This window comes from Microcaecilia unicolor, chromosome 5 (assembly GCF_901765095.1).
Source record: "Microcaecilia unicolor chromosome 5, aMicUni1.1, whole genome shotgun sequence".
NCBI classification, from domain to species: Eukaryota; Metazoa; Chordata; class Amphibia; order Gymnophiona; family Siphonopidae; genus Microcaecilia; species Microcaecilia unicolor.
In genome coordinates this window covers 14,346,205-14,373,933 of record NC_044035.1, presented here as the reverse complement: position 1 = coordinate 14,373,933, position 27,729 = coordinate 14,346,205, and the positions used below count along the sequence as shown (strand labels likewise).

Genomic DNA, 27,729 nt, shown 5'->3' with positions numbered 1-27,729 from the left:
CTCCAAAGAATAGCAAGGTTCTGGAATCCTAAAGAGTGACAAGATTCCATTCACAATCAGAGTAACAACTGCAGTGGAGGAGTGGCCTAGTGGTTAGAGCACCAGTTGCAATCCAGAGGTGGCCGGTTCAAATCCCACTGCTGCTCCTTGTGATCTTGGGCAAGTCACTTAACCCTCCATTGCCTCAGGTACAAACTTAGATTGTGAGCCCTCCTGGGACAGAGAAATATCCAGAGTACCTGAATGTAACTCACCTTGAGCTACTACTGGGCAGACTGGATGGACCATACAGGTCTTTTTCTGCCGTCATCTACTATGTATGTTATGTTACTGAAAAAGGTGCGAGCAAAATCTAAATAAATAAATAAACTCAGTACAAGCCACTTTTGGTATGTTAAGGTTGATTTTGCACTCAATATATTGCTGGGTGAAGGTAAATTGCCTTAAATTAAGTGTTCATAAAACAAAGATTTTGTTGCTTGCTATTCATGATCTTTTGGACATGCCTTTCAATTTTAAGTTTGGTAAACGAAGATATGCTAATCGTTTACAAATTGTGCAATTTCAAAATTATTAAAGATGTGTTTTTTAAGCTGAGGCTGGTACGACGGTTAATTTTCGAACAGTGGTTCAAAGTTTAGTGTTGCCGTGTTTACATTATTGCAATGGGTTACTTGTGGGGATACAGAAAACTCATGTAAAAGCCGTACAGGTAGCCCAGAATACAGTACCAAGGGTTGCGAGTGGCGGAAATAGATATGAACACACTACTCTACTACTACTTAACATTTCTAGAGCGCTACTAGGGTTACGCAGCGCTGTACAGTTTAACAAAGAAGGACAGTCCCTGCTCAAAGGAGCTTACAATCTAAAGGACGAAATGTCAAGTTGGGGCAGTCTAGATTTCCTGCATAGAGGTAGAATGGTTAGGTGCCGAAGGCGACATTGAAGAGGTGGGCTTTGAGCAAGGCTTTGAAGATGGGCAGGGAGGGGGCCTGGCGTATGGGCTCAGGGAGCCCATACTCCAGTCTTGAAGCGCCTGCATTGGCTCTCAGTTGATTATAGGTCCAATATAAAATCTTGTACATTGTTTTTAAAATAACTGGGCAAGCTTCAAACATTTTAGCTTCTAGATTACATTTATATCAACCAAATATGTCATTAAGATCAAGTAATCAAGAGTTATTGGATATTCCTTTTTATGTATTTATTTATAAACTAGTAAAAAAGCCCCGTTTCTGATGCAAATGAAACGGGGGCTAGCAATGTTTTCTTCTGTGTGCATGTGGGAGTGTGTGTGTCCGTGCCCTCTGGCCTCTCTCCCCTCCCCCCTCTGAGTCCTCTGCTGTTTTCCTTCACTGACTGTGTTACAGAGAGGGCGGGGCAGACACTCATAGGGAAACCGGATATCTCGCCCCCTTCACACTTCCGGCTGGAGGCTTCATAGAACGTTGGTGTTGCCTTTTATATAGAGAGATTTAGTTTCTTCAGTATGTCTTCATATAAAGTATGCTTTTTCCTTTTTATTCTTTTAAAGTATCGCTTATGATTGAATTAATGTTTTTGCATTTATTTACAACTATGAAGCTCTTCACAATATTTTAATACTAGTAAAAAAGCCCCGTTTCTGATGCAAATGAAACGGGGGCTAGCAATGTTTTCTTCTGTGTGCATGTGGGAGTGTGTGTGCCCCTGCCCTCTGGCCTCTCTCCCCTCCCCCCTCTGAGTCCTTCACTGTTACAGAGCCAGCGATTTGATTTCGTGCTCTGCTGTTTTCCTTCACTGACTGTGTTACAGAGAGGGCGGGGCAGACACTCATAGGGAAACCGGATATCTCGCCCCCTTCACACTTCCGGCTGGAGGCTTCATAGAACATTGGTGTTGCCTTTTATATAGAGAGATATTAACAATTATTACAAGAAATCTCTTGACATGCAAAAATGAAGCAGATACAGTTATTGGATATTCCATCTTTTCATGGTGTAAGAATGGAAACATTTAGAAATTCTGTTTTTTTACATTGTGGGTCCATTTTTGTTTAATAATTTGCCTCTATCACTTAGAAAGATCAGAGGTATGTCTGAATTTAAAAGAGTTGAAAGCTATTTTGTTTATTCAGGCTTATCAGAATACAACAGTTTGAGTAAAGATATCAGTTTCTGGATAGGAGATAACAGTTTCTGGTTAGATCTGTATATGTTCATTGTTCTGTATATGAGTTTTTTTGTAAGATGGTTATGTGTGTTTAACTGTGATCCGCCAAGGGCTTTGGATTGAGTTGAACATATGTTTTTATAATAAATAAATGTGCTTCTTCTCTAGCAGGTCCAATGTTATGGAATAAAAGTTTAGGGCACATTTTGCTTAAAAAACTAATTTTTGAGCAAGTTTTTTTTTTTTAATATAACGTTATTGAAACCACAGAATGCCATAAACAAACAAAAAAGACTCAAAGAGGAAATCTAAAGGATGAAAAATCCACCAGGTCTAAGATCAACATGGCCTCCCGCTCTACCTGTCCTATGCACTGAAGGATCCATTGCAATATTAAAATCCCCCAGACTTAAATGAGGCAAATGGAAAAATGGTACCACAGCTTTAATCAGTGTCTGAAAAAAGTAAAGGGCAAAACATTAGGGGCATAAGAATGACCAGCTCCGAACAGTCAATTGAACCAACGTATATCTACCCTCCCGTCCCACCAGCACCTTATGAATCTGATATGGTATTGATTTACTTATCAAGAGTGCCACCCCCGCACTGTGGGTACTACCCCCACCCAACTACTCTTCAAATTTTGATATTCCTGATAATTTAGGTGGACTTCCTGAAGACAGGCAATGTGAGCGTTCTTTTTGTTTAACTCGTGTAAGATCTTTGTCCTCTTAATGGGCGAATTAATACCTGCCACATTCCAAGAACAAACCCTCAAGGAGGTTCCCACTGCACAACGATAATACTCATCCAAAACAAGAAATACATATTTCCCAGGGTCTCCTGCTGGGTCTATTTAAATCTCTCTCTTTTTTTTAACTGATTGGGATCTCCCTAGTGCTGTCATTCCTGCTGGGGTGCCCTTGAGTAGAACCCTAATTTGGAGGGGGATTGGGATTCCTCTTTGCATGTTTGTAATCTTGATGCATCGTAATGGGCAGTTGTGTTTATGTTGTCTGCTTTCCTATTCCTATTGGCCTCTTTTTGTGAATTGCATTGTTTTCCAGTTCACAGCATTAGTGAATGACTTGATGTCGTAATGTTAAGGGCCTTAATTCCCCTGGAATGAAATGATTACTTCTCAGGAAAATTTGTAAGCTCAGCACAGTGATGTATTTGTTGCAAAATCTTGTGTCAAGTGTACCCTGAAAAATACACTCGTAGCACAATCTCAATCAACACTTAAAAAAAAAACAAGAGAGAGAGCCAGGGATAGGGATATGGGATATTGGTTGTTAAACAATGCCCTCTAATGGCTGAAGAGGTAAAAATGGATTCAGAACGCAGATATCTTTTTCTTAAGAGTGAAGTAACCGGGCATCCTATCCCTTTGGCCTTGGTTTATCTTCTTAAACTGTTGTTCTTTCTTAAATTGGATGAGTATAGGCAGTCTGTGGTTCAAGTTAGAGATTGTTTTTATCAAGAGAAAATTAGGAAAGCATTAAATAGACCTTGAGAACTTTTTAGTGTTGTTAAAAGTTTTGACACAAAAGACCTGTTCGAATGATAGTATTTGTTCTATTTCTCCAGATTGTTTTGTAGATTTTTTTTTTGTGTGTGGATAAAGTGAAAATGTTAGGTACATCTTTTAGTTCGGAATTACCCGAGGAATGTCCATTGATTTTTAGATGATAGCAGTTGGTCTTGCTTTGAGCCTTCCACAGAGTCTGAGGTCGGGTCTATTGGAAAAACTCTTAGGCCGACCAATTCCTCGGGTGACAAGACTTACCTGTTCGATGCTGCTTTTGACTCCTAATTTGTCACTTGCTCGTAACCTGTATCTTGTCTTCCTCTCTTCAATTGTCCCTTCCCTATGCGTCCTTCTGTCCGTCCTACCCTTATCCCTTATTGGTCCTGTCTGTCTGTCCTGATTTAGATTGTAAGCTCTTTGAGCAGGGACTGTCTTTTCTTCATGTTCAATTGTGAAGCTCTGCGTACGACTGGTAGCACTATAGAAATGATTTATATTAGTAGTAGTGACAGTTGTTCGTTGTTCACCAGTAGTGATTAAGAATGCTGTTGGATTGGGAAGCATTATTTCTTCAGTTCTAAATGTTTCATTAGCTATGGGTGAGGTTCCAGATGTTTTGAAGGTTACTACTGTTTGACCTTTATTGAAGAAAACAACACTGGATCCATCTGTTTTGAATAATTTTAGACCTGTTTCTTCATTACCTATGAAGGCTAGAATTTTGGAGAAAATAGTTTTAAAACAACTAGAAGAATATTTGGAATCAACACATGTGTTAGGCCCTTTCCAGTATGGTTTTCGGAGGGCTCGTAGTACAGAGTCCTTGTTGGTCTCTACTTTGGATGTCTTGAGACGAGGTCTGGACCATGTCTTCTGTTATTTCTCAGTGATGTTGGATTTATCTGTTGCTTTTGACACAATGAAGCGTTCTATTTTGATTAACAGAATGAGTGCTTATGGTACCACAGGCCATGTGTTGTCACAGTACATACCATCCTCTATGGCAGCTTCAGATGTTATGATCAGTCCTGTTAAGCAACATAAATGCCTAAACTCGGCAACACAGCAAAACCAAAGATCGTATTGGACACTATATAACCTTCCTCTCTTCAACCCCCGTAGTACCTGAAACACATATACCTTATTCTACCATAACATCACCTTGTATCTGTCTCCCTACCAGACTTAGCGAACGCCTTCACGGTATTATGTAAGCCACATTGAGCCTGCAAATAGGTGGGAAAATGTGGGATACAAATGTAATAATAATAATTGATCCCTCAACTTGTGCTTGATCCTCCAGCTTTCTCTTGCCCCCTTCCCCCATTTTGATCCCCCAGATATTCTCTTTTCCACTCCACCATACCAGTTACATGTGCTTGACTCTCTTTTAGCTCATTCTTACGCGCTCCTACGGAGTGCAGGCACGGCCTAGTGGTTAGTGCAGTGGCCTGTATATAATATGCAAACCGTTTTGATTATAACCACAGAAAGGCGGTATATCAAATCCCACCCCCTTTTCCTCTCTAGGTTCATTCCCCTGCTCCCTTCCCCTGGTTCAAACTCTCCTTCCTAGACTCAACCGCCCACCTCAACGCTAGGCTTACCTCCCAACACCTTCATTCGTCTTGGGGGTGTGAGGATGTAGGCTAATTAAATCTCCCCCTCTCCTTTGATCAGGGAGGCCAAACATACACGTCCTTCTCTTTGCCCAATGGCTGTGTAATCCTGTCCCTTGCCCCTGGGGAGGGGAAAACACTTCAGTCCTAGTGGCTGGAATAAGAGAGACAATCAGACTTAGGTATAGGCGCAACCAGTAAAAATCTTCATTGGTATCTCACTAAGCCAATACAAAATAATTGTTCTCTCTGGAGCAGGTTGTCACCCAGTAGCCAGACGCATAGACTGAATAACAAAACTGCTCAGTACATCTCTCTTAGTTATCACATATATACTGTTGTAAGTTTCGTTTCTCCTAAATCATGTGAGCCTGCAAATAGGTGGGAAAATGTGGGATATAAATGCAATAAATAAATATGGATTTTCACGTTTCCTTCCATCACAATAATATAGTTGGTCCTGAGGAACTGAGTTCGATTCCCACTTCAGGCACAGGCAGCTCCTTGTGACTCTGGGCAAGTCACTTAACCCTCCATTGCCCCATGTAAGCCGCATTGAGCCTGCCATGAGTGGGAAAGCGCAGGGTACAAATGTAACAAAAATAAAATAGATACTATTGGAGATTCTACATGGAATGTTGCTACTATTGGAGATTCTGTTGCTACTATTGTAGATTCTACATGGAATGTTGCTACTATTGAGATTCTACATGGAATGTTGCTACTATTGAGATTCTATTGCTACTATTGGAGATTCTACACGGAATGTTGCTATTCCACTAGCAACATTCCATGTAGAAAGCTGCGCAGGCTTCTGTTTCTGTGAGTCTGACGTCCTGCACGGCCACATTGGTGATCTGCAAGGGCCGACTTCTACATGGAATGTTGCTAGTGGAATAGCAACATTCCATGTAGAATCTCAAATAGTAGCAACAGTGGAGGAGTGGCCTAGTGGTTAGGGTGGTGGACTTTGGTCCTGAGGAACCGAGATGGATTCCCACTTCAGGCACAGGCAGCTCCTTGTGACTCTGGACAAGTCACTTAACCCTCCATTGCCCCATGTTAGCCACATTGAGCCTGCCATGAGTGGGAAAGTGCAGGGTACAAATGTAACAAAAATAAAATAGATACTATTGGAGATTCTACATGGAATGTTGCTACTATTAGAGATTCTACATGGAATGTTGCTATTCCACTAGCAACATTCCATGTAGAAGGCTGCGCAGGCTTCTGTTTCTGTGAGTCTGACGTCCTGCACGTACGTGCAGGACATCAGACTCACAGAAGCAGAAGCCTGCGCGGCCACATTGGTGATCTACAAGGGCCGACTTCTACATGGAATGTAGAATCTCAAATAGTAGCAACAGTGGAGGAGTGGCCTAGTGACAGTGGAGGAGTGGCCTAGTGGTTAGGGTGGTGGACTTTGGTCCTGAGGAACTGAGTTCAATTCCCACTGCAGGCACAGGCAGCTCCTTGTGACTCTGGGCAAGTCACTTAACCCTCCATTGCCCCATGTAAGCCGCATTGAGCCTGCCACGAGTGGGAAAGCGCAGGGTACAAATGTAACAAAAATAAAAAAATAATATACAAAAATGGCAGTTTCCTATATTCTACCATCCTCTCTTGTGTTCACATGCACACTTTGTGGCAATTGGCTAATTCCTTATCAGTAAAGCGTGATCACAGCGTGCAAAAACCATGTAGCAAACAACTATTATGAAACACCTGATCTCCTTCTTCTCAGAACACATATTTCCGTTGGAACATCTTGGGGTCTGCAGAGTCCTCAGTCTCTCATCACCACCAAGGTTATATCCATTTGTTTCTGCCATATATGGGCCACATAGCCTCAGTTCCACCTTGACATGTAACACGCACTTTCCATTCTCCGAGGACAAGCAGGCTGCTTGTTCTCACGACTGGGTGACGTCCGCGGCAGCCCCCACCAACCGGAAATAAGCTTCGCGGGACGGTCGACACGCAGGGCACGCCCACCGCGCATGCGCGGCCGTCTTCCCGCCCGTGCGCGACCGCTCCCGCCAGTTACTTTTTTTCCGCGACTGAGAGAGTTGTGTTTTCCCCTCTCTCTCGTTTCAGCCGCCGGATTTTTTCGACCGCGTTTACGCGGATCGTCGCTTTTGGCCTGTTCGGCCTCTTCTTCTTCTTCTTTCTCTTTTATTAAAAAAAAAAAAAAAAAAAAGAATTTTGCGCGTGTGGAGCACGCGCTCCTTCTTTTCCCTCGCTTTCTAGCGGGGACGCCTCGTTGCGGCCTAGTGGCCGCTCGGTCGGTTTCAGTTTTCGTGGTGTGATTTTAGCCACCATTGCCGACTTTGACTTCGCCGACGCGATTTTTCCGTCGATGTCCTCGAAGGTCCCGAGTGGATTTAAAAAGTGTGGTCGCTGCGGCCGGCCGATCTCGCAGACCGACACCCACGCTTGGTGCCTCCAGTGCCTCGGGCCGGAGCACAATCTCAAGTCGTGCGTTTTGTGTCTCGGTCTCCGGAAACGGACTCAGGTTGCGAGGCAAGTTCTGCGGGACCGTCTTTTTGGAACTTGCGCCGGCCCCTCGACGTCGACCTCGACGGCATCGGTATCGAAGACCGGTTCTTCGGTACCGGTATCGATGCCCGAGACATCGGCACCGATGGCAGCGACCCCAGGAGAACAGGTCCCGTCGGCCCGCCGGTCCGCCGGCGAGAGTGGGGTAGAGAGACCGCGTGGGCAGTCGGCCCCGGTCACTCCCTCAACTCGTGAGCCACGGGACCGAACCCTGTCGGACCCGGTACCCCGAGACCGAGGGGGATCGACCTCCTCCTCCTCCATGCCCTCCGGCACCGGTGACGTGCACCGGAAAAAAGACAAGAAGCGCCGTCACCGGGAGCCCTCGGTGCACCCTGAAGAGGAGTCGACGCCGAAGCGTCATCGCAGAGAGGAGAGATCTCCGTCGGTGGTGGAGGTACCGACGCGTCGGGGTTCCGGCACCTCGGTGCCGTCTCCTGGCCCCCAGCAGCTTCCGGCACCGACACCCTTACCGGCCCCCACCGCCTTTCCCGGCAGCGGGCCTGGACGAGTGCCTCAGAGCCATCCTTCCGGGGATCCTGGAAGGGCTGATGCGCCAGGCTGTGCCGGCGCCGGGGGTGCTTGCGCCCTCGGCGCCGCTGACTGTGGCGCCGGCGAGCTCTAGCCCGGCGCCGGGCAGTCGACACCGCCGCCGCTTGCGGTGCTGGTCTCGACAGCCACGCAGGTGGAGTCCCCGTCGACGTCGATGGAGGGAGCTCCGTCCCCGCCGGCGCGGGAGTCCACCGCTCGACGACACCGAGACCTCGGTGCCTCGACGTCGAGCCGGGCCCGGTACCGGACGCAGCTACATGAGCTAATGTCCGATACCGAGGATGAGGACTCGTGGGGGGAAGAGGAGGACCCGAGATATTTCTCCTCAGAGGAGTCTACGGGCCTTCCCTCGGACCCCACGCCGTCACCGGAGAGGAAGCTCTCACCTCCTGAGAGTCTCTCCTTTGCCTCCTTTGTGCGGGATATGTCTATAAGCATTCCCTTTCCCGTGGTCTCTGTGGAAGAGCCGAGGGCCGAGATGCTCGAGGTCCTCGACTATCCATCACCACCTAGAGAGTCCTCCACGGTACCGCTGCACAATGTCCTGAAGGAGACGCTGCTCCGGAACTGGGTGCGACCACTAACTAATCCCACCATTCCCAAGAAAGCAGAGTCCCAGTACAGGATCCACTCTGACCCAGAGCTCATGCGGCCCCAGTTGCCCCATGACTCAGCGGTCGTGGATTCTGCTCTCAAGAGGGCACGGAGTTCGAGGGATACCGCCTCGGCGCCCCCGGGGCGGGAGTCTCGCACTCTGGACTCATTTGGGAGGAAGGCCTACCAATCCTCCATGCTCGTGACCCGCATCCAATCTTACCTGCTCTATATGAGCATCCACATGCGGACCAATGTGCAACAGCTGGCGGACCTGGTCGATAAGCTCCCGCCGGAGCAGTCCAGGCCTTATCAGGAGGTGGTCAGGCAGCTGAAGGCGTGCAGAAAGTTCCTGTCCAGGGGGATTTTTGACACCTGTGACGTGGCATCTCGTGCTGCGGCCCAAGGTATAGTGATGCGCAGGCTCTCATGGCTGCGTGCCTCTGACCTGGACAACCGCACCCAGCAGAGACTGGCTGACGTCCCTTGCCGGGGGGATAACATTTTCGGTGAGAAGGTCGAGCAGATGGTGGACCAACTGCATCAGCGGGAAACCGCTCTCGACAAGCTCTCCCACCGGGCGCCTTCAGCACCCGCCCCCACGGGTGGGCGTTTTTTCCCGGGCACGGCAGGCTGCACCCTATTCTTTTGCAAAGCGTAGGTACAACCAGCCGGCCCGAAGGCCTCGCCAGGCACAGGGACAGCCCCAGCGCGCTCGTTCTCGTCAACAGCGTGCGCCTAAGCAGCCCCCTGCGCCTCCACAGCAAAAGCCGGGGACGGGCTTTTGACTGGATCCACGGGAACATAGCCGCCCTACAAGTGTCCGTACCGGACGATCTGCCGGTCGGAGGGAGGTTAAAATTTTTTCACCAAAGGTGGCCTCTCATAACCTCCGACCAGTGGGTTCTCCAAATAGTGCGGTGCGGATACGCCCTGAATTTGGCCTCCCTGCCTCCAAATTGTCCTTCGGGAGCTCAGTCTTTCAGCTCCCTTCACAAGCAGGTACTTGCAGAGGAACTCTCCGCCCTTCTCAGCGCCAATGCGGTCGAGCCCGTACCACCCGGGCAGGAAGGGCAGGGATTCTATTCCAGGTACTTCCTTGTGGAAAAGAAAACAGGGGGGATGCGTCCCATCCTAGACCTGAGAGGCCTGAACAAATTCCTGGTCAAAGAAAAGTTCAGGATGCTTTCCTTGGGCACCCTTCTGCCAATGATTCAGAAAAACGATTGGCTATGTTCCCTGGATTTAAAGGACGCATACACTCACATCCCGATACTGCCAGCTCACAGACAGTATCTCAGATTCCGCCTGGGCGCACGGCACTTTCAGTATTGTGTGCTGCCCTTTGGGCTCGCCTCTGCCCCACGAGTGTTTACAAAGTGCCTCGTGGTGGTGGCGGCGTATCTACGCAAGCTGGGAGTGCACGTGTTCCCATATCTCGACGATTGGCTGGTCAAGAGCACCTCGGAGGCAGGAGCCCTCCGGTCCATGCAGTGCACTATTCAACTTCTGGAGCTGCTGGGGTTTGTGATCAATTACCCAAAGTCCCATCTCCAGCCTACTCAGTCTCTGGAATTCATAGGAGCGCTGCTGAATACCCAGACGGCTCAGGCCTACCTTCCCGAAGCGAGGGCTACCAATCTCTTGGCCCTGGCTTCGCAGACCAGAGCGTCTCAGCAGATCACAGCTCGGCAGATGTTGAGACTTCTGGGTCATATGGCCTCCACAGTTCATGTGACTCCCATGGCTCGTCTTCACATGAGATCTGCTCAATGGACCCTAGCTTCCCAGTGGTTTCAAGCCACCGGGAATCTAGAAGATGTCATCCGCCTCTCCACCAGTTGCCGCACTTCACTGCTCTGGTGGACCATCCGGACCAATTTGACCCTGGGACGTCCATTCCAAATTCCGCAGCCCACGAAAGTGCTGACGACGGATGCATCTCGCCTGGGGTGGGGAGCCCATGTCGATGGGCTCCACACTCAGGGTCTGTGGTCCCTCCAGGAAAAGGATCTGCAGATCAACCTCCTGGAGCTCCGAGCGATCTGGAACGCACTGAAGGCTTTCAGAGATCGGCTGTCCTGTCAAATTATCCAAATTCGGACAGACAATCAGGTTGCAATGTATTACGTCAACAAGCAGGGGGGCACCGGATCTCGCCCCCTGTGCCAGGAGGCCGTCGGGATGTGGCGTTGGGCGTGTCGGTTCGGCATGCTCCTCCAAGCCACGTACCTGGCAGGCGTAAACAACAGTCTGGCCGACAGACTGAGCAGAGTCATGCAACCGCACGAGTGGTCGCTCCATGCCAGAGTGGTACGCAAGATCTTCCGAGCGTGGGGCACCCCCTCGGTGGACCTTTTCGCCTCTCAGACCAACCACAAGCTGCCTCTGTTCTGTTCCAGACTTCAGGCACACGGCAGGCTAGCGTCGGATGCCTTTCTCCTCCATTGGGGGACCGGCCTCCTGTATGCTTATCCTCCCATACCTTTGGTGGGGAAGACCTTACTGAAGCTCAAGCAAGACCGCGGCACCATGATTCTGATCGCGCCCTTTTGGCCCCGCCAGATCTGGTTCCCTCTTCTTCTGGAGTTGTCCTCCGAAGAACCGTGGAGATTGGAGTGTTTTCCGACTCTCATTTCGCAGAACGACGGAGCGTTGCTGCACCCCAACCTCCAGTCTCTGGCTCTCACGGCCTGGATGTTGAGGGCGTAGACTTCACTGCGTTGGGTCTGTCTGAGGGTGTCTCCCGGGTCTTGCTTGCCTCTAGGAAGGATTCCACTAAAAAGAGTTACTTTTTCAAGTGGAGGAGGTTTGTCGTGTGGTGTGAGAGCATGGCCCTAGAACCTCGTTCTTGCCCTGCACAGAACCTGCTTGAATACCTTCTGCACTTATCAGAGTCTGGCCTCAAGACCAACTCAGTAAGGAATCACCTTAGTGCGATTAGTGCTTACCATTATCGTGTGGAAGGAAAAGCCATCTCTGGAGAGCCTTTAGTCGTTCGATTCATGAGAGGCTTGCTTTTGTCAAAGCCCCCTATCAAGCCTCCTGCTGTGTCATGGGATCTCAACGTCGTCCTCACCCAGCTGATGAAACCTCCTTTTGAGCCACTGAATACCTGCCATCTGAAGTACTTGACCTGGAAGGTCATTTTCTTGGTGGCAGTTACTTCAGCTCGTAGGGTCAGTGAGCTTCAAGCCCTAGTAGCTCATGCTCCATATACCAAATTTCATCACAACAGAGTAGTGCTCCGCACCCACCCAAAGTTCCTGCCGAAGGTGGTGTCGGAGTTCCATCTTAACCAGTCAATTGTCTTGCCAACATTCTTCCCCAGGCCGCATACCCGCCCTGCTGAACGTCAGTTGCACACATTGGACTGCAAGAGAGCATTGGCCTTCTACTTGGAGCGGACACAGCCCAACAGACAGTCCGCCCAATTGTTTGTTTCTTTCGACCCTAACAGGCTAGGGGTCGCTGTCGGGAAACGCACCATCTCTAATTGGCTAGCAGATTGCATTTCCTTCTCTTACGCCCAGGCTGGGCTGACTCTTGAGGGTCATGTCACGGCTCATAGTGTCAGAGCCATGGCAGCGTCAGTGGCCCACTTGAAGTCAGCCACTATTGAAGAGATCTGCAAGGCTGCGACGTGGTCATCTGTCCACACATTCACATCTCATTACTGCCTCCAGCAGGATACCCGACGCGACAGTCGGTTCGGGCAGTCGGTGCTGCAGAATCTGTTTGGGGTGTAAATCCAACTCCACCCTCCAGGACCCGAATTTATTCTGGTCAGGCTGCACTCTCAGTTAGTTGTTCTTCGTAGGTCAATTTCTGTTATACCCTCGCCGTTGCGAGGTTCAATTGACCTGGGTTCTTGTTTTTGAGTGAGCCTGAGAGCTAGGGATACCCCAGTCGTGAGAACAAGCAGCCTGCTTGTCCTCGGAGAAAGGGTATGATACATACCTGTAGCAGTTGTTCTCCGAGGACAGCAGGCTGATTGTTCTCACCTTCCCTCCCTCCTCCCCTTTGGAGTTGTGTATTTCATATTTTTTGCTAGTCATTCAACTGGCGGGAGCGGTCGCGCACGGGCGGGAAGACGGCCGCGCATGCGCGGTGGGCGTGCCCTGCGTGTCGACCGTCCCGCGAAGCTTATTTCCGGTTGGTGGGGGCTGCCGCGGACGTCACCCAGTCGTGAGAACAATCAGCCTGCTGTCCTCGGAGAACAACTGCTACAGGTATGTATCATACCCTTTTCCTGAGAAAGCACTGTAGCTTACATGCAGCTGCAGGAAGAGACTAAAAATATGATAACAGCAAGGCTAGAAAAACTGAGGGCTAGCAGGGCCATATTACAGGCCTAGTATATGAAGGAATGTACATGGTCAAACATGATGCCTACTTTCTCCTTCAGTCACATGAGCCAAATATGCTGCTCCCCCCCTCGCTCTCTAGGTCATGCTGGCTGAACATGCTGAAATTATGCACTGTAAAAGTATAAATCTGCACAGAGGTGGAAAACAGCTGTGATCGGGACACCTGAGGTGAGGGCTGATGAAGGGAAAGGAGGCGGAGTACAAGCAGAGCAACTGGAGGGGACTGGCCTGGACATTTATAGATGGGGAGGGGGTTGCGTTCATGTCTCACAAAGTGTTGAAATGCTGGCGGCTTAAGAGGGGTCTGTGGTAGGGGTCTTCACTAAAATTTAGTCTCTATGAATGTAGAATGGCTTTCATTGCTGTCTTGGTTCATTTGGAGGTGGGGGTGGATGAACTGCAGGGTCCCTTGAATGGTGGCAGCTGAAAGGTGAGGCAGAAGATGAGGCTAGTCGTTAACGAGGGTCAGATTTGCAAAGAGGTGAGTGCCTGAATGCAGACCGCCCTCCCCCAACCAGAAGGACATGCTTTGCCATTCATCAGCGGTGAATATTCCTTTTCAAAGAGTCAAGAATGTAGGAAAGAGAATATTAGCAAAGACAGATTTGGTTGGTGATCGTGGCTTCTGTTATTTATATACTAGTAAAAAAGCCCAGTTTCTGATGCAAATGAAGCGGGGGCTAGCAAGGTTTTCTTCTGTGTGCATGTGGGAGTGTGTGTGTCCCTGCCCTCTGCCCTCTCTCCCTTCCCCTGTGCTCTCTGTCCCCTCCCCCCTCGGAGTCGAGTCCTTCAGTGTTAAGTTTCCTGCTGTGCTGTGTTTGTGTTACAGAGATAGTGAGGGCTTCTGCCCTCTCTCCCCTCCCCCCTCTGAGTCCTTCACTGTTACAGAGAGAGCGATTTGATTTCGTACTTTGCTGTGTTTTCCTTCACTGTTTGTGTTACAGAGAGAGCGAGGGCGGGGCAGACACTCATGGGGAAACCGGATATCTCTCCCCCTTCACACTTCCGGCTGGAGGCTTCATTTAGAACGTTGGTGGTGCCTTTTATATATAGAGATGTAAATATGTACTGTATGAAATGTGAAAGGGGCAGCACACTGAGGACCAAACTAGAGACTCAGCACATAGATGCCAGGGCTGCCAGAGCAGGACATTTGGGGGAGAGGGAGGAGACATTCTGATGGCACCCATTCACTGGCCAGTCAGTGAGCTGACGTCTTCTCTCTCAGGCACAACCCAGGGATGCCTGGTATGCTGCCTGTTGCTCAGTTTAAGAGTGAGACAGATATGAATTATTGAGCAAAATATCTGCAAATGTTATTCCGCTGGCTTCTGCCCCTCCAGCTGCAGTGAATGTTGTCTGAAATAACTGAGGTTGCCATCCGAATTCCAGATATCATGACACTTTGGCCCAGACTGAGCAGAAGTCTCCTGATGACATGGGGTTCGATTGGTGGCCCTGATCATGGCTTTCAGGTAGCGGCAGCTTTTTGAGACCTGTCTCTGTTTTCTGCTTCACCTTCCAGAGATACACAGCTGTTGGAGAGTTGGGAAAGGTAACGGACACACTGGACTCAATGGGAAAGATCACTGAAGAGAAACCCTACGGTATGTAATGGCCTCTCGAGGGAGGGGTCAGAGGTTCTGAGTGAATGAGTGAGGGTAGCTCTGCTCCGTCAAACTGAATCTCTTGCATACAGAGAGAGCCCTGTGAGTTTTTCAGAATAGATACTTGTTTGCTCACACAATTTGTCGGCACCAGGGCCTGTCGGGCGTAGCTGCCAGCACACACCATTTCTTGACAATGGGACCTGGGTTTAAAAAAGTTTTGGACAAGTTCCTGGAGGAAAAGTCCATAGTCTGTTATTGAGATGGACATGGGGGAAGCCACTGCTTGCCCTAGGATGGGTACCACGGAATGTTGTTACTCATTGGATTTCTGGCAGGTACTTGTGATCTGGCTTGACCACTGTTGGAAGCAGGATACTGAGCTAGCTGGACCATTGGTCTGACCCAGTATGGCTATTCTTATGTTCTTCACATCAGGGCCTGGCCTGCCTGTACACACCATTTCTTGACACCTTCTTATGCTGTTGGAGAGCAAACAGTGCCACAAGCCTCTGGCATCCTGCCTAGAAATATTTGCTAACTGTTTAAAATGTGAGTATTTCAGATGAGTTTGAAAACCAGTATTTTCAGAAAACCAAGATTCCATAAAGTAAAATAATCCTGATTGCTTTCTAGGAAAACCTGTTAGAACCTGTAGTATGCTGACCATGGCATCTTTCTAAATGTTCCACTATTCCCCACCATCCTCCCTGCACTTCATCACAGAGCAACACCGGCATACATTGAGAGGGGAATAATAATTGAACTAATTGGTGAAAGATATAACTGAAAGATGATTTCAAAGCATTACTTATCTTGCACCTTGCAATAAGGGGGGGGGGGGGGGAGACTGGATGGGCTGTACAAGTCATTATCTGCCATCATCTACCATGTAAGTGCAACCAAAGCAATTTTTCTGGGTTCTCATGTCACAGCTGACCTGGAGCCTGCGTAAAGCTGAAGGAGTAACAACCTACTGGCTGGCGTTGGGGTCTCCACATTTCCGCTCAGACCCCAGCATGTCTAACACCGGCCATGACCTCTCACTTATGCCCTGGGGTTGGAGTGGGAATATAAGAATAGCTATATTGGGTCAGTACCTGGCAGAAACCCAATTAGTAGCACCATCCCATACTCAAAAATTAAAAGCTACGAGGAAGCATAGTGCGGTGATCTGATGCCTTGGGAAACGCTAGGGCTGCATGCTTTCCTTTTGCACCTTTTGGAGCATTATGGGGGAGTATGGGCATGTGTGGCATATCATTTATAAATTTCGGGTGCACCGTTTGAGTGTACAGGCAGCACTGGGGGGGGGGGGGGGTGTCCTATGTTAGTATCTGTGCAGTATTTGCTGGTATGAGGTGCCGTTGGCAAGTGTGAGGTCTTGTGTTTGTGAGTGTCAGTGTACTGTTTGCACCAGTTAATGCTCAGGCATCCCATTTCCTGCCAACAGATCACATAACGAAGGCGGATCTTGAAGGAATTCTACAGAAGTTCACCGGCAACATCCTACAGGTCCCTCCGCTGTATGTTAAACTCTGGAAGAAAGGTGGGGGAGATATGATAGAGATGTTTAAATACCTCTGTGGCATTAACACGCAGGAGGCGAGTCCTTCAATGGAAAGGAAGCTCTGGGGCATAGGATGAAGGTGAAAGGGGATAGACTTGGAAGTAACCTGAAGAAATACTACTTCATGAAAAAGGGTGGTGAATTGGTGGAATGGCCTCCCAGTGGAAGTGCTGGAGACAGAAACCGTATCTGATTTCAAGAGAGCTTAGGGACAAGTACATAGGATCTCTAAGGGAGAGAGATGGCATGGATAGGCAGACTGCATAGGCCATATGGTCTTTATTTGCCGCACTTTTTTTAAATGATTCTTTGCTAACGCAAAATTCAGACTTAATGGACCGTTTCAGTCTTTCTGTACCATCATGTACTGTGTCACCATGTAATACCCCTCCAGTCATAGGAGCCAACTTTTCAAAATGATTGGGGGTGCTGAATTTTTTTTTTTTTTTACAGGTGGTGCATTCCCCCCTCTCTTGTCCCCCCTCCACCTCCCTCCCAGTTCCAGGGTCCCCCCTCCCTCCCTCCCTCCCTCTGAGTTCCAGGCTCCCCCCTCCCTCTGAGTTCCAGGCCCCCTCCCTCCGAATTTTAAAAGTCATCTATTTTACCTCGTCGGGGTTAGGGCGGCAGCAAAAGCATGCAGGCTTGGCTCGGTGCTTAGTTGTTTTCCCTTCTCTGTCTCTCAGCTCTGGCCCCGCCCTTGAGGAAACAGGAAATGAGGGCGGGACCAGAGCTGAGAGAGAGAAGGGAAAACAACTAAGCACCGAGCCGAGCCTGCATGCTTTTGCTGCCGCCCTAACCCCGACGAGGTAAAATAGATGACTTTTAAAATTCGGAGGGAGGGAACGAACTTCCGGTGGGTGAAATATTAGGGGTGCTCGAGCACCCACGGAGTCGGCGCCTATGCCTCCAGTACCAGATAGTGACTGGGTGTTTCTTCATTAAGCAAGGTAATTAGTGTCATTGGTTCGGCTTGGACATCTCACTGCCGCTATTCCTTTACTTAGGCTGCAAAAGTCAGAAGCTTACTGCTAAGCAAAGTGAAGCAAAAAGTTTGTTTGTTTGTTTTTTACCATTAAAAATAACAGTTACACAACGGAGCAGGAGAAAGCTCTCACGCTGCAACATGAAAAAGTCTGAACGATGGGGGTAACGTGGAGTGAGAGATGGGGGGTAACATTTATGACATGGAGATGGTCACATGTCTTCTTTTAAATCCTTCAGCTACTCGGCTTTGAAGAAGGACGGGCAGAGACTTTCCAATTTGGTAAAGGAAGGCAAAGCGGTAGATGCCAAACCAGCACGGCCAGTAACGGTGTACGGTCTGTGGCTGACGGCCTTCCAGCCACCGCTGTTCACACTAGGTGAGTGAGACCAGTTCAGCTCTGATATAGTAGTGCTAGAGAAGGGAGAGCAGACCCAAAGATCACCCCTTGACTGCCCCCCCCCCCCCCAAAAAAAAAAAAAAATCACGTGTCTTAAAGTAACTCCTGAACCGTGTAAGAAAAGGTTAAGGGAGACAGAAAAAAAAAAAGCGTAAGAAGATTAGCTGATATGGTAAAGATTGGCATTCCCATATAAGTGTTGGTTAATGGGGTACTTGAGCACCCCGTGTTTACCACTCTGAGTCATGGTGTCTCCAGATTACTCAATAGAAGTTAGCTCCCTAGTTCACATGTCAAACTCATGACTAATGATGGGCCGTTACAGTAGCTATGAAGTCATCCATGGACCACGCTTAGAATATTCGTCCTCCCTTTCTCTCCATTACAATTACTTAGGAGAAAATTTACATAATGTAATTAACCAGATGTTGAATTTAGATACTAGGATGTGGGCTGCCTGTGATCCCCGCGTGAAACAAGTCACTACCAAGGTCTTAGCTACCAGTCACGTAGTGGAGTGGAAGAGTAGCCTAATGGTTAGTGCGGCGGGCTTTGATCCCGGCAAGCTGGGCTCGATTCCCACTGCAGCTCCCTCTGACCTTGAGCAGGTCACTTAACCTCCATTGCCCCAGGCACAAAACTTAGATTGTGAACCCTCTAGGGACAGAGAAAAGTATCTGCGTACATCTAGTAGCACTATAGAAATGATTATTAGTAGTTATTTCGCACCTGACTTTTAAGAATGTATTACTACTACTTATTTCTACTACTACTACTATTTAGCATTTCTATAGCGCGACAAGGCGTACGCAGCGCTGCACAAACATAGAAGAAAGACAGTCCCTGCTCAAAGAGCTTACAATCTAATAGACAAAAAATAAATAAAGTAAGCAAATCAAATCAATTAATGTGAACGGGAAGGAAGAGAGGAGGGTAGGTGGAGGCGAGTGGTTACAAGTGGTTACGAGTCAAAAGCAATGTCAAAGAGGTGGGCTTTCAGTCTAGATTTAAAGGTGGCCAAGGATGGGGCAAGACGTAGGGGCTCAGGAAGTTTATTCCAGGCGTAGGGTGCAGCGAGACAGAAGGCGCGAAGTCTGGAGTTGGCAGTAGTGGAGAAGGGAACAGATAAGAAGGATTTATCCATGGAGCGGAGTGCACGGGAAGGGGTGTAGGGAAGGACGAGTGTGGAGAGATACTAGACGTACGCAGCGCTGTACACTTGAACATGAAGAGACAGTCCCTGCTCGACAGAGCTTACAATCTAATTAGGAGTGGAGGAGTGGCCTAGTGGTTAGGCTGGTGGACTTTGGTCCTGGGGAACTGAGGAACTGAGTTTGATTCCCGGCACAGGCAGCTCCTTGTGACTCTGGGCAAGTCACTTAACCCTCCATTGCTCCATGTAAGCCGCATTGAGCCTGCCATGAGTGGGAAAGCGCAGGGTACAAATGTAACAAAAAAAAAAGGAATATTAAAGTGAGGATGAGAAAATAAGGGTTCTGAACAAGTGAATAAGGGTTAGGAGTTAAAAGCAGCATCAAAAAGGTGGGCTTTTAGCTTAGATTTGAAGACGGCCAGAGATGGAGCTTGACGGACCGGCTCAGGAAGTCTATTCCAGGCATTAGCGCTGGATTTGATGATAGTGGGCTGCGTGTTTAGCATACCCTGTGTGAGATGTGAATAATCTCTTGCATGACCGGTGAATGTTTTCTGCCTGTGCTCTTTGCGTGGTGGGTTATGTTCGTGCATTTCCTGTGTAGCCAGCACTGAAAGGAGCCTCTTCTGTTTCCTTCCAGATGTGGAGTGTGGAGGTGGTTTCTATGTACGCAGCCTGGTGAGCGACATCGGCAGAGGTGAGCACAACCTTTTCCTTCATAAAGTGTACATAGACCTCGTCATTAAAACAGAGAAAGCAGTCAACGGGTCCTCGAGTCAGAGACTTTACAGTGGAGACAGGAATTGTGGAGCGGGGATGGGAAACAGGCAGCAATCTGTGATGAATGTAGTACTGAAAGAGTCAACGATCTGAATTAGTTCTTTGTATCTTTATTGTCATGGATTTGATATACTGCTGTTCTGTGGTATTTTTATTTTATTCTGTGTAGATACTTGCTCTGTCCTTAGTGGGTTCAAAATCTTAAGTTATTGGGTTTTTTGTACCTGAGACAATGGAGGAGATCAGAGTCGCAAGGAGCTGCAGTGGGAATCGAACCCAGTTCCCCAGGTTCTTGGCCCGCTGCTTGGTCAGGTCCTTCTGTGTTCCTGGTCTTCTAACCTTGACTCTCACAAAGACTGTGTGGGCCAGATGCACTAAACTTAACGAGCCAGCGACGTGGTTTTTAAACTGGTTCTAGCCAGTTTAACGCGCAAGTAGTAAACCGGGACATGCACAAAAGGGTTCTCCGAGCCATTTCCTTGTCACGGTAGCAGCTAAAGAAAACAGAATGCGAAATAGCAAATTAGTATTATAATGCGTATAAATTGTATTACAATGAGATGCACTACCGTTTTCCGATCCCCTCACCATGGAAAACCTAACGGGAGGTCTGCACCTCTCGTTGGGGCTGCTGTGAGGGAGTCGGAAGGAAAAAAAAAAAACATCCAAGTGCTTGTCAGGGACGTCCAAGTGCCTAACACATGCTGGACGTCTTCCTGCAGCTTTCGTGATGGGCATCCTTCTTGGACGTGTTTTTCTTACCTGCCTGAACTGACCACAACCACAGTTCTCTCAACAGCCCCCCCCCCCCCCCCCCCCCACACACACACATAGGATCGGGACGTGTGAGGACGTCCAAATCAAAACTTTTTGGATGTCCCTCCCTCCAGGTCTCTCTCAGCCAATCACAGTTCGTGTAGCTCAGAGAGACCTTTTAACGATTTTTTTTTAGTGCATCTACCCCTGTGTGTCTTTGTAGTGAACACTTTCTTTCCCTGTGTCTGTGGAGCCCTGCTCACAGCATGTGGTTCTCTTAATCTGGTTTTCCTAGTCAGCAAGGTTTGTGTTTAACAAGTAGGGAAAGCATGCATAGACGTTTTTTCCTTTAGTGCTTTCCAGCATATGTTTGTAGAAGGATTGGGATGTGGACGTGTTTGTTGTGTCAGGGGATGAGTATGGCTGTTTGGGGGTGTGGGAGGAACACATGTGGGGGAGTGGTTGGAGTTATTAGGTGGAAGACTGCATCCACATAGGTGGGTGAGTGATTTGTAGAGGGATTGTGTTTGTTTGATGAGTGTAAGTGTAGGAATGTGGAGATTGTGATTAAGCAGGGGTGTGTGTAAAGGTGGTAAGACTTGAGGCATACGGAGAGTTTGGGGAGGGGGTCGTGAGGGTGTAGAAGAATATGAGAATGTGCAAGGTGTGACAAGAGTATATATAGGATGTGTGCAGCTTAGCAAGTGCTCTCTTGTAGCCCACACTTGGAGCACAGTGGATCTGGGACTCCTCCAAAGCGAAACACCTGAAGCTTCGTCATGTATGCCCTATATAAGATTCGATATTGGCATTCCCGCAATGTGGCACTACCTGACAGGGAGGGTATCCTGGCTGTCAATTTCTGAAAATCCAAGGTCAAATTAGGTCTCTGGAGGTCGAAAGCCCAACGCTGCAGTGTGCGTCCTGTATCCTTCCTGTCACTGTGTTCCCCCAGAACCTTCTGCAAACCCGAAACCGAAAGGCAGCTCCCATGCCTACCTTGCAACTTCACTAAATCCAAGGTTCGTATGTAATGAGCTAATTGAAAATGGGCAAATATGGCTCCCTGTTCTATGCCCACCCCTAATGCTCCTACCTCTAATAATTGACCCCTCACTCCTAATACATGCTCTAACCTAGTAATTCCCAGAGCTGCCCACCTATTAAATACCAAACTATCCATTCCGGGCGTAAAACTCGGGTTACCCTGAAGAGGCAACAAATCGGAAGTGTCCGCCGCCAGACCCCAACTCTTAGTCAAATCTTTCCAGGCCTCACGCAAAGAGCTCAATAAGACACTCCTCCCCACGTGCGGCGGTATGGATTCCCTGGAACAGTGCAATAGATAATACAGGTGAAACGGTTTGAAATAGTCTTGCTCTAGCATTCTTCAAATGTATTTTAAACTGAGAAATGACACTGCATAACCATTAGTACACATTAGCGGAGTAGCAACAGAAAATGCATAATGCATGCTTTTTAACCTCTCTCTAGCAATCACAAAACACTGGCACAAATAATGTATTTAACGCAGGTACAGGAATCAGATAACCACATGAATTCAAAAAAGAATCCTTATAACCATCTGACTAATAAATCAATTAAAGTTTTAGGTCTGGCACCTCAGTGATGGGTGATCCCAAAACAGTTCTTTCCAAGGGACTCCTCCCTCTGCAGCAGCTTCTTCATCCGTACCATAGATGTCAATTTTGTCAAGTTCAAACCGTCATCATTTCTTTCATTTTTTTGTGCTTTTTTTTATATTTTTGTATTTTTAAACTTTAATTAAATAACTTAAACATAGTAAATATCACTTAGCCAAGGGGAAGCAGTGCCGACACGTGTTTCGCCAGTAGCTGTTTCAAGGCGCTTCCCTGAGAAGAAACATCTGTCGTCGGCCTCTCAAGACAGTAATAGGTAAAAATCCATCAGTACATATCATAGTAATAAATATTGTCCATTCATAATCAGTCATACCTTTCAGCACTTTCAAAATAAGTTGCTCTCATCCCCTGCTGTAATAAACATGGCTGCGGTGTTTGTTTGTTTTTTTGTTTTTTTTAAATATCCATTGTGCAGAGGTCATGTCTTTAATGAACACCAGTCACGGAAAATGGTCAGGCTAGATCAAAGACACCCATTCAATTCCTTGACCATCCGGTTCCACATAGCGAATCTTAAAGATCCAGTGCTGTTCCTTATAATATGTACTGTTCCAAAAGGCATACCCCCGCCAACTCAACATAAAGACCAGAGAACCTGCTACATAACAACACCAAGAACTTAATGGACTCGCCCTAATCTCCTTCCCCCTACCTAACTGTTTCCCAATGTATCTACCGTATATGAACCACATTCTACCACAATCACACCTTGTACTTGTGCACACTATGTATTTGTTCAGACTGGAACCGGCGAACGCTGCTAAGGTACTTTGTAAGCCACATTGAGCCTGCAAATAGGTAGAAAAATGTGGGATACAAATGTAACAAATAAATAATTCAAATAGGCGTCAAGACCAATCTAGGGTCATAGTCAAGAGTTACTGAACACCTAAGAGACTGTTGCGAGCTGAGCTCCATGGTAGTACTTCAGTCCAATATGTAAAGAAAGCTATGATACCACGTGGATTGAGAATAATTAAAGAACCTAAGGTGTTTATCAATAATAAAGAGTTCCTTGATAAGTGGATAGCTATCCTTAATCGATGCAGCCGAGATTTAATGCTGCTAATTGTTGAGTCAACGGCACGGACTGAGAATTTGACTAAGAATGTGATTAAGGAGTCGGAAGCTAAACTGAAACACTCTTTTAATGAGAAGGAATATACTAACCAACATAACGAATTACTGGAATCATTGCTCAATTTCTTGAAACACTTAATCTATAATTAAAAAATACAGAAGAGATGAGAAGGATTATCAGTTTGGTCGTGTATATAATTGGCCTAACAAAGAGTCTTTTTACCATAAAGCTGAACAGCAAGAGTTTGATGCCTCGTCTGGAGACTGAGATGGTAGTTCTGGTGACGATGCTGACAAAACAAATAGCTACATGAGGGAGAGGTTCTTTTCTCTTCAGAGGCCAAAGGGGAAGTTCCCGGGGTGGCAGAGGAGGCATGGTGACGGAACAAAGCAATGCGAAATACAACACGCGCCCGAAGCGGGTGGTGACACAGCAGTGATTAATATATCCTCGCAGGCACTGACTACTGAGCTACAACGTGTCCTCGATCTTGCTTGGGTTTTGTACCCACTAGTAATTATGATCCGCTATCAATTGATTTATACGGAAGTTGCAAACTGGTAAATTTTTTCAAGATAAACCAGCGTTGCCTGACATCTCTGTGGTTAAGCCCGAATCGAAATGGTATCCCCCTGGACCTGTAGATGTACATAAGCATCGCCATGCTGGGACAGACCAAGAGTTCATTGAGCCCAGCACCCTGTCACCAACAGTGGCCAAAAGAACAAGCAATTTGTCCCACCCACCCTAGTAAACCATTAACGCCTATAACGCACCTTAGTACATAAGCATCGCCATGCTGGGACAGACCAAGAGTTCATTGAGCCCAGCACCCTGTCACCAACAGAGGCCAAAAGAACAAGCAATTTGTCCCGCCCATGCTAGAAATACTGTATTCCCTCGTTCATTCAATAACATTCTATGGCTTTTTCCTCCAGGAAGTCGTCCAACCCTTTTTTGAAGTCCGCTAAGTTAACCGCCTTAACCACCTTTTCCGGCAGCGAATTCCAGAGTTTAACTACGCGTTGAGCAAAGAAAGGTTTTAAATTTACCACACTTCATCGCATGCCCCCTTGTCCTAGTATTTTTGGAAAGCATAAACAGATGCTCTACATCGACCCGTTACATTCGACTCATTATGTTATAGACCTCTATCATATCTCCCCTCAGCCGCCTTTTCTCCAAACTGAAGATGCAGCTATTAAGGTCTTTAAAGCTATATTAGAAAAGAGGTTGATTGATTTTGAACGTCGTATGGATATGTCTAACTTTCATTCTAATATCTATAGGAGATGTGGGTGGGTGGCAGGCAGGTGAATTGCGATGGGCGTCTATGTTTGGGTTATGGCTCTGTGTGTCTGGAATGTGTGTGTAACTTTGGAAGAGTAGGGTAGGTGGCATTGAAAATACCTTTCAGTTTTCGGTACCATCCATCACCAGCTGCTTGAGTTTTGTTCCCTTTCTCTGTTGGGGGATGGTAGAGTGTAAGAGATTGTGGAGTGGGTATATGACTCTTTAAGTGTGTGTGACCTCAGAAGTGGGTAGGACAAGGCTCTGTTCCAAAGCTTCTCAAATAGTTTTTCCCTCCACAATGACAGGATCTAGAAATAATTCAGTGAATACCCAGGTCCTGATAAAAGCTCAGAGCTATCACTCAACCCATCACAGACGCAAGTGTAGAGTGAATGTGGGGAGGGGATGAGAGGGGTTATATTTTTATACTGATTTCCAGGCTTATCATGGTAATCTGTGTGTCTGCAGGTGACTGACCTTCAGTTCTGTGTGGCAGTCTCTGTCCTCATCTTGTGGTCTGTGAGGACTCCACATCTCCCATGTGAGCTGCATTTACTGGACTGTATCCTAGAGCGGAAGGTTAATTTGTTTTTTTGTTTTCTTGTAGAGCTGTCATCCTGTGCCCATGTGAAGGAGTTGACCCGAACTAAGCAGGGCCTCTTTACCCTGGAGGATCATGTGCTACAGGAGGAGCAGTGGACTATTGATGGAGTGGCCCAGGCCCTGGAAGAGAGCACACAGCTTCTACCTGCAGAGCCAGAACACGGTGCATCAAAGGACCATGAGCCAGACCAGGGCACGGCCAGCAGTGGTGAGGAGTGAAACGTACTCAGCCCAGAGCTGGGGCACATGTACGCTGTGATGTAAATGTACACAAGTGTGTACACGGACTGGCACTGTTTGTGAACACAGTGCCTGGGAGGAGTTTTTAGGAGTAACATTAATAGTTACATCAAATCCAGTGGCTTGGGAAGTGATTGACAATGCCTCTGTCTCTCATGGACCTGTTCCCGCTGCAGACACCCATTGTTCCTGAAACTTTCACAGCAAATCTACAGAACCAAAACGAGCCGTAATCTCTGATCTGATGAGACGGGAGGAGGCGTATTAAATCTGCCCTGCACTGAAATCCTGCGCCTTCCCTAGGAAACTCTCTTGCTTGATTGACTTTAAGTGCCAGCTAGTCGCAGAGACTGTAGGACACTGGCAGGACAGACGTACAACCAGCCGCTGGGACTGCAGGACGCCGGCAGCACACAGGCCTGCGACCCAGTTGCTGGAACTGCAGGACACAGTGATTTAGTGAGACCAGTGTTACGCAGATCTCACTGCTGACCTCCCGGGCTCTTGTCCGGATCAGATCTAGCTTAATTAGAGATTGGCTTGGTTTCTTAAATTAATCCTTTGGCAGGCCTCTTAGCTCTGTTCTTTCCTTTTTCTTTCTTTCTTTGCCCTATGTCAGTTTTGCCTTCTTATGGGAAAATAAAAATGCACTCTTTTTTTTTTTTAAATATACAAATAATAAAAACAGAAAACCCCTGTTTTCCCAGAGTTTGCTTCTCGGCCACTGCTCTTATGCGTTGAATGTATGCTGTACTTACAGCATGAATAAGGGGTTTACCACGTCAGGATACAAAATGCTCTTTACAATGTTACTTGGACTAGAGGGTTTTCTCCTTGAAGTGGGCTATAAGATATATTATTTAACATGACGTGATAGTTCTTCTTATTCTTTGTCATATATGTTGATATGATTGAAATTGCAATCCTATATAATAATTCTCACCTCCAACATTCTGAGGCTGCCTGGAACCGTGGATCATGTTGGAGTAGATAATAGTGATGTCACACAACCCACACCAGATTGGCCAGTAGAAGGGAGAGGGGCGGAGCCACGATACAGGGAGCAGCGAATCACCACAGCACGAGGAATGCACAGCAGCAGGAACAGAAGCCTCTCTCACACAGTCACTCTCTCAAACATACACACTCAGAGGAAAACCTTGCTAGCGCCCGTTTCCTTTCAGACAGAAACGGGCCTTTTTTTACTAGTACAAATATAAAAGGTAGAAGGTTCCTGCAGCTTCCCTGAGAAGGACCAGGGTCAGGACCAGAGGAACTAGCAGAGGGACCCTAGAGGGAGACTGGGAACATTTGTTGGGAGAATTGGAGCATGTCTGCACCTTTTCGATGGCTGAATTTGAGTCGGGGGGGGGGGGGGGAGCACTATGATTACTCTTCAACTCTACCCCTGAATGAGGAGGTGCCGTTTAGAGACACTTGCTTCCTCGTTCTTGGTGATTTCCCCCCACCCATCTTTCTATCAACTTCTGTCTTATTATTTTCTTGCTTACTGGTTCATTACTAAGACCTCATGGGGGGAGGAGTGAGACTGGGGAGTTGGTCCAGTTTACTTACACAGTGGTGAGTGTGGGGCCCAGTTGCATGGTGTGTACAAGTTGGGGAGAATTGTAGGTATGCTGGGGAGAGAGTGAGAAGGGCCATGGGGTGGGGGTGGGAGGGAATGTTAGCAATGTTGGGTGTGGGTGGGCACGAGTGTGCCTCAGAGGAGGGATTGGGTGGCATGGGCTGGGTGAGTGTGTCACCCAGGTTCATTAGGAAGACAACCTGAACCTTGGGCAGTGCAAATGATGGGATCATGGATAGAGCAATGTAATCAATTTAAATGCCGATGAGCTATCTTTAAACAATTAAACTTGACAGCCTTTAAGAGGATGAATGAACAAAAGGAGGAATTCTATATATGTCTCAGAAAAAAAATGCACAGCGCTAATCTATGAACCTTGCCTAAAGTTGGGTATGGTTTATAAAATATGCAGAGGAAGTCAATTTATCCAACACTGTACATATTATTCTCAAGTTTATCCTCAGAAATATTCACTCCCAGATCCCGAGACCAGGCCTTTGCCCACCTCTGAAAAGGAGGGCAAGTCGGCTCTTAAAACCGTTAAGTAAAAAGCAGTGTTGTTGAAAGTACTTAAGTAATAGTAAAAATAAATATATACTTTAATACCTAAGTTGAAGCAAAAAGTACAGTGAAGAA

The 27,729-nt window shown here is 47.4% G+C and overlaps 1 protein-coding gene across 1 annotated transcript in view; it reads left to right on the top strand.

Annotated features, from left to right (window-relative positions):
* Positions 1-26,294, top strand: part of TRUB1 (TruB pseudouridine synthase family member 1) — a 49,507-nt gene extending 23,213 nt beyond the window's left edge. The window contains exons 4-8 of the mRNA XM_030204760.1: positions 14,905-14,986; positions 16,440-16,512; positions 17,778-17,917; positions 19,732-19,788; positions 25,273-26,294. Of these exons, the coding sequence (XP_030060620.1) occupies positions 14,905-14,986; positions 16,440-16,512; positions 17,778-17,917; positions 19,732-19,788; positions 25,273-25,487 (567 nt within the window). The 3' untranslated portion in view covers positions 25,488-26,294. The remainder of the gene's footprint in view (positions 1-14,904; positions 14,987-16,439; positions 16,513-17,777; positions 17,918-19,731; positions 19,789-25,272) is intronic.
* The last annotated feature ends 1,435 nt before the right edge of the window (positions 26,295-27,729 follow it).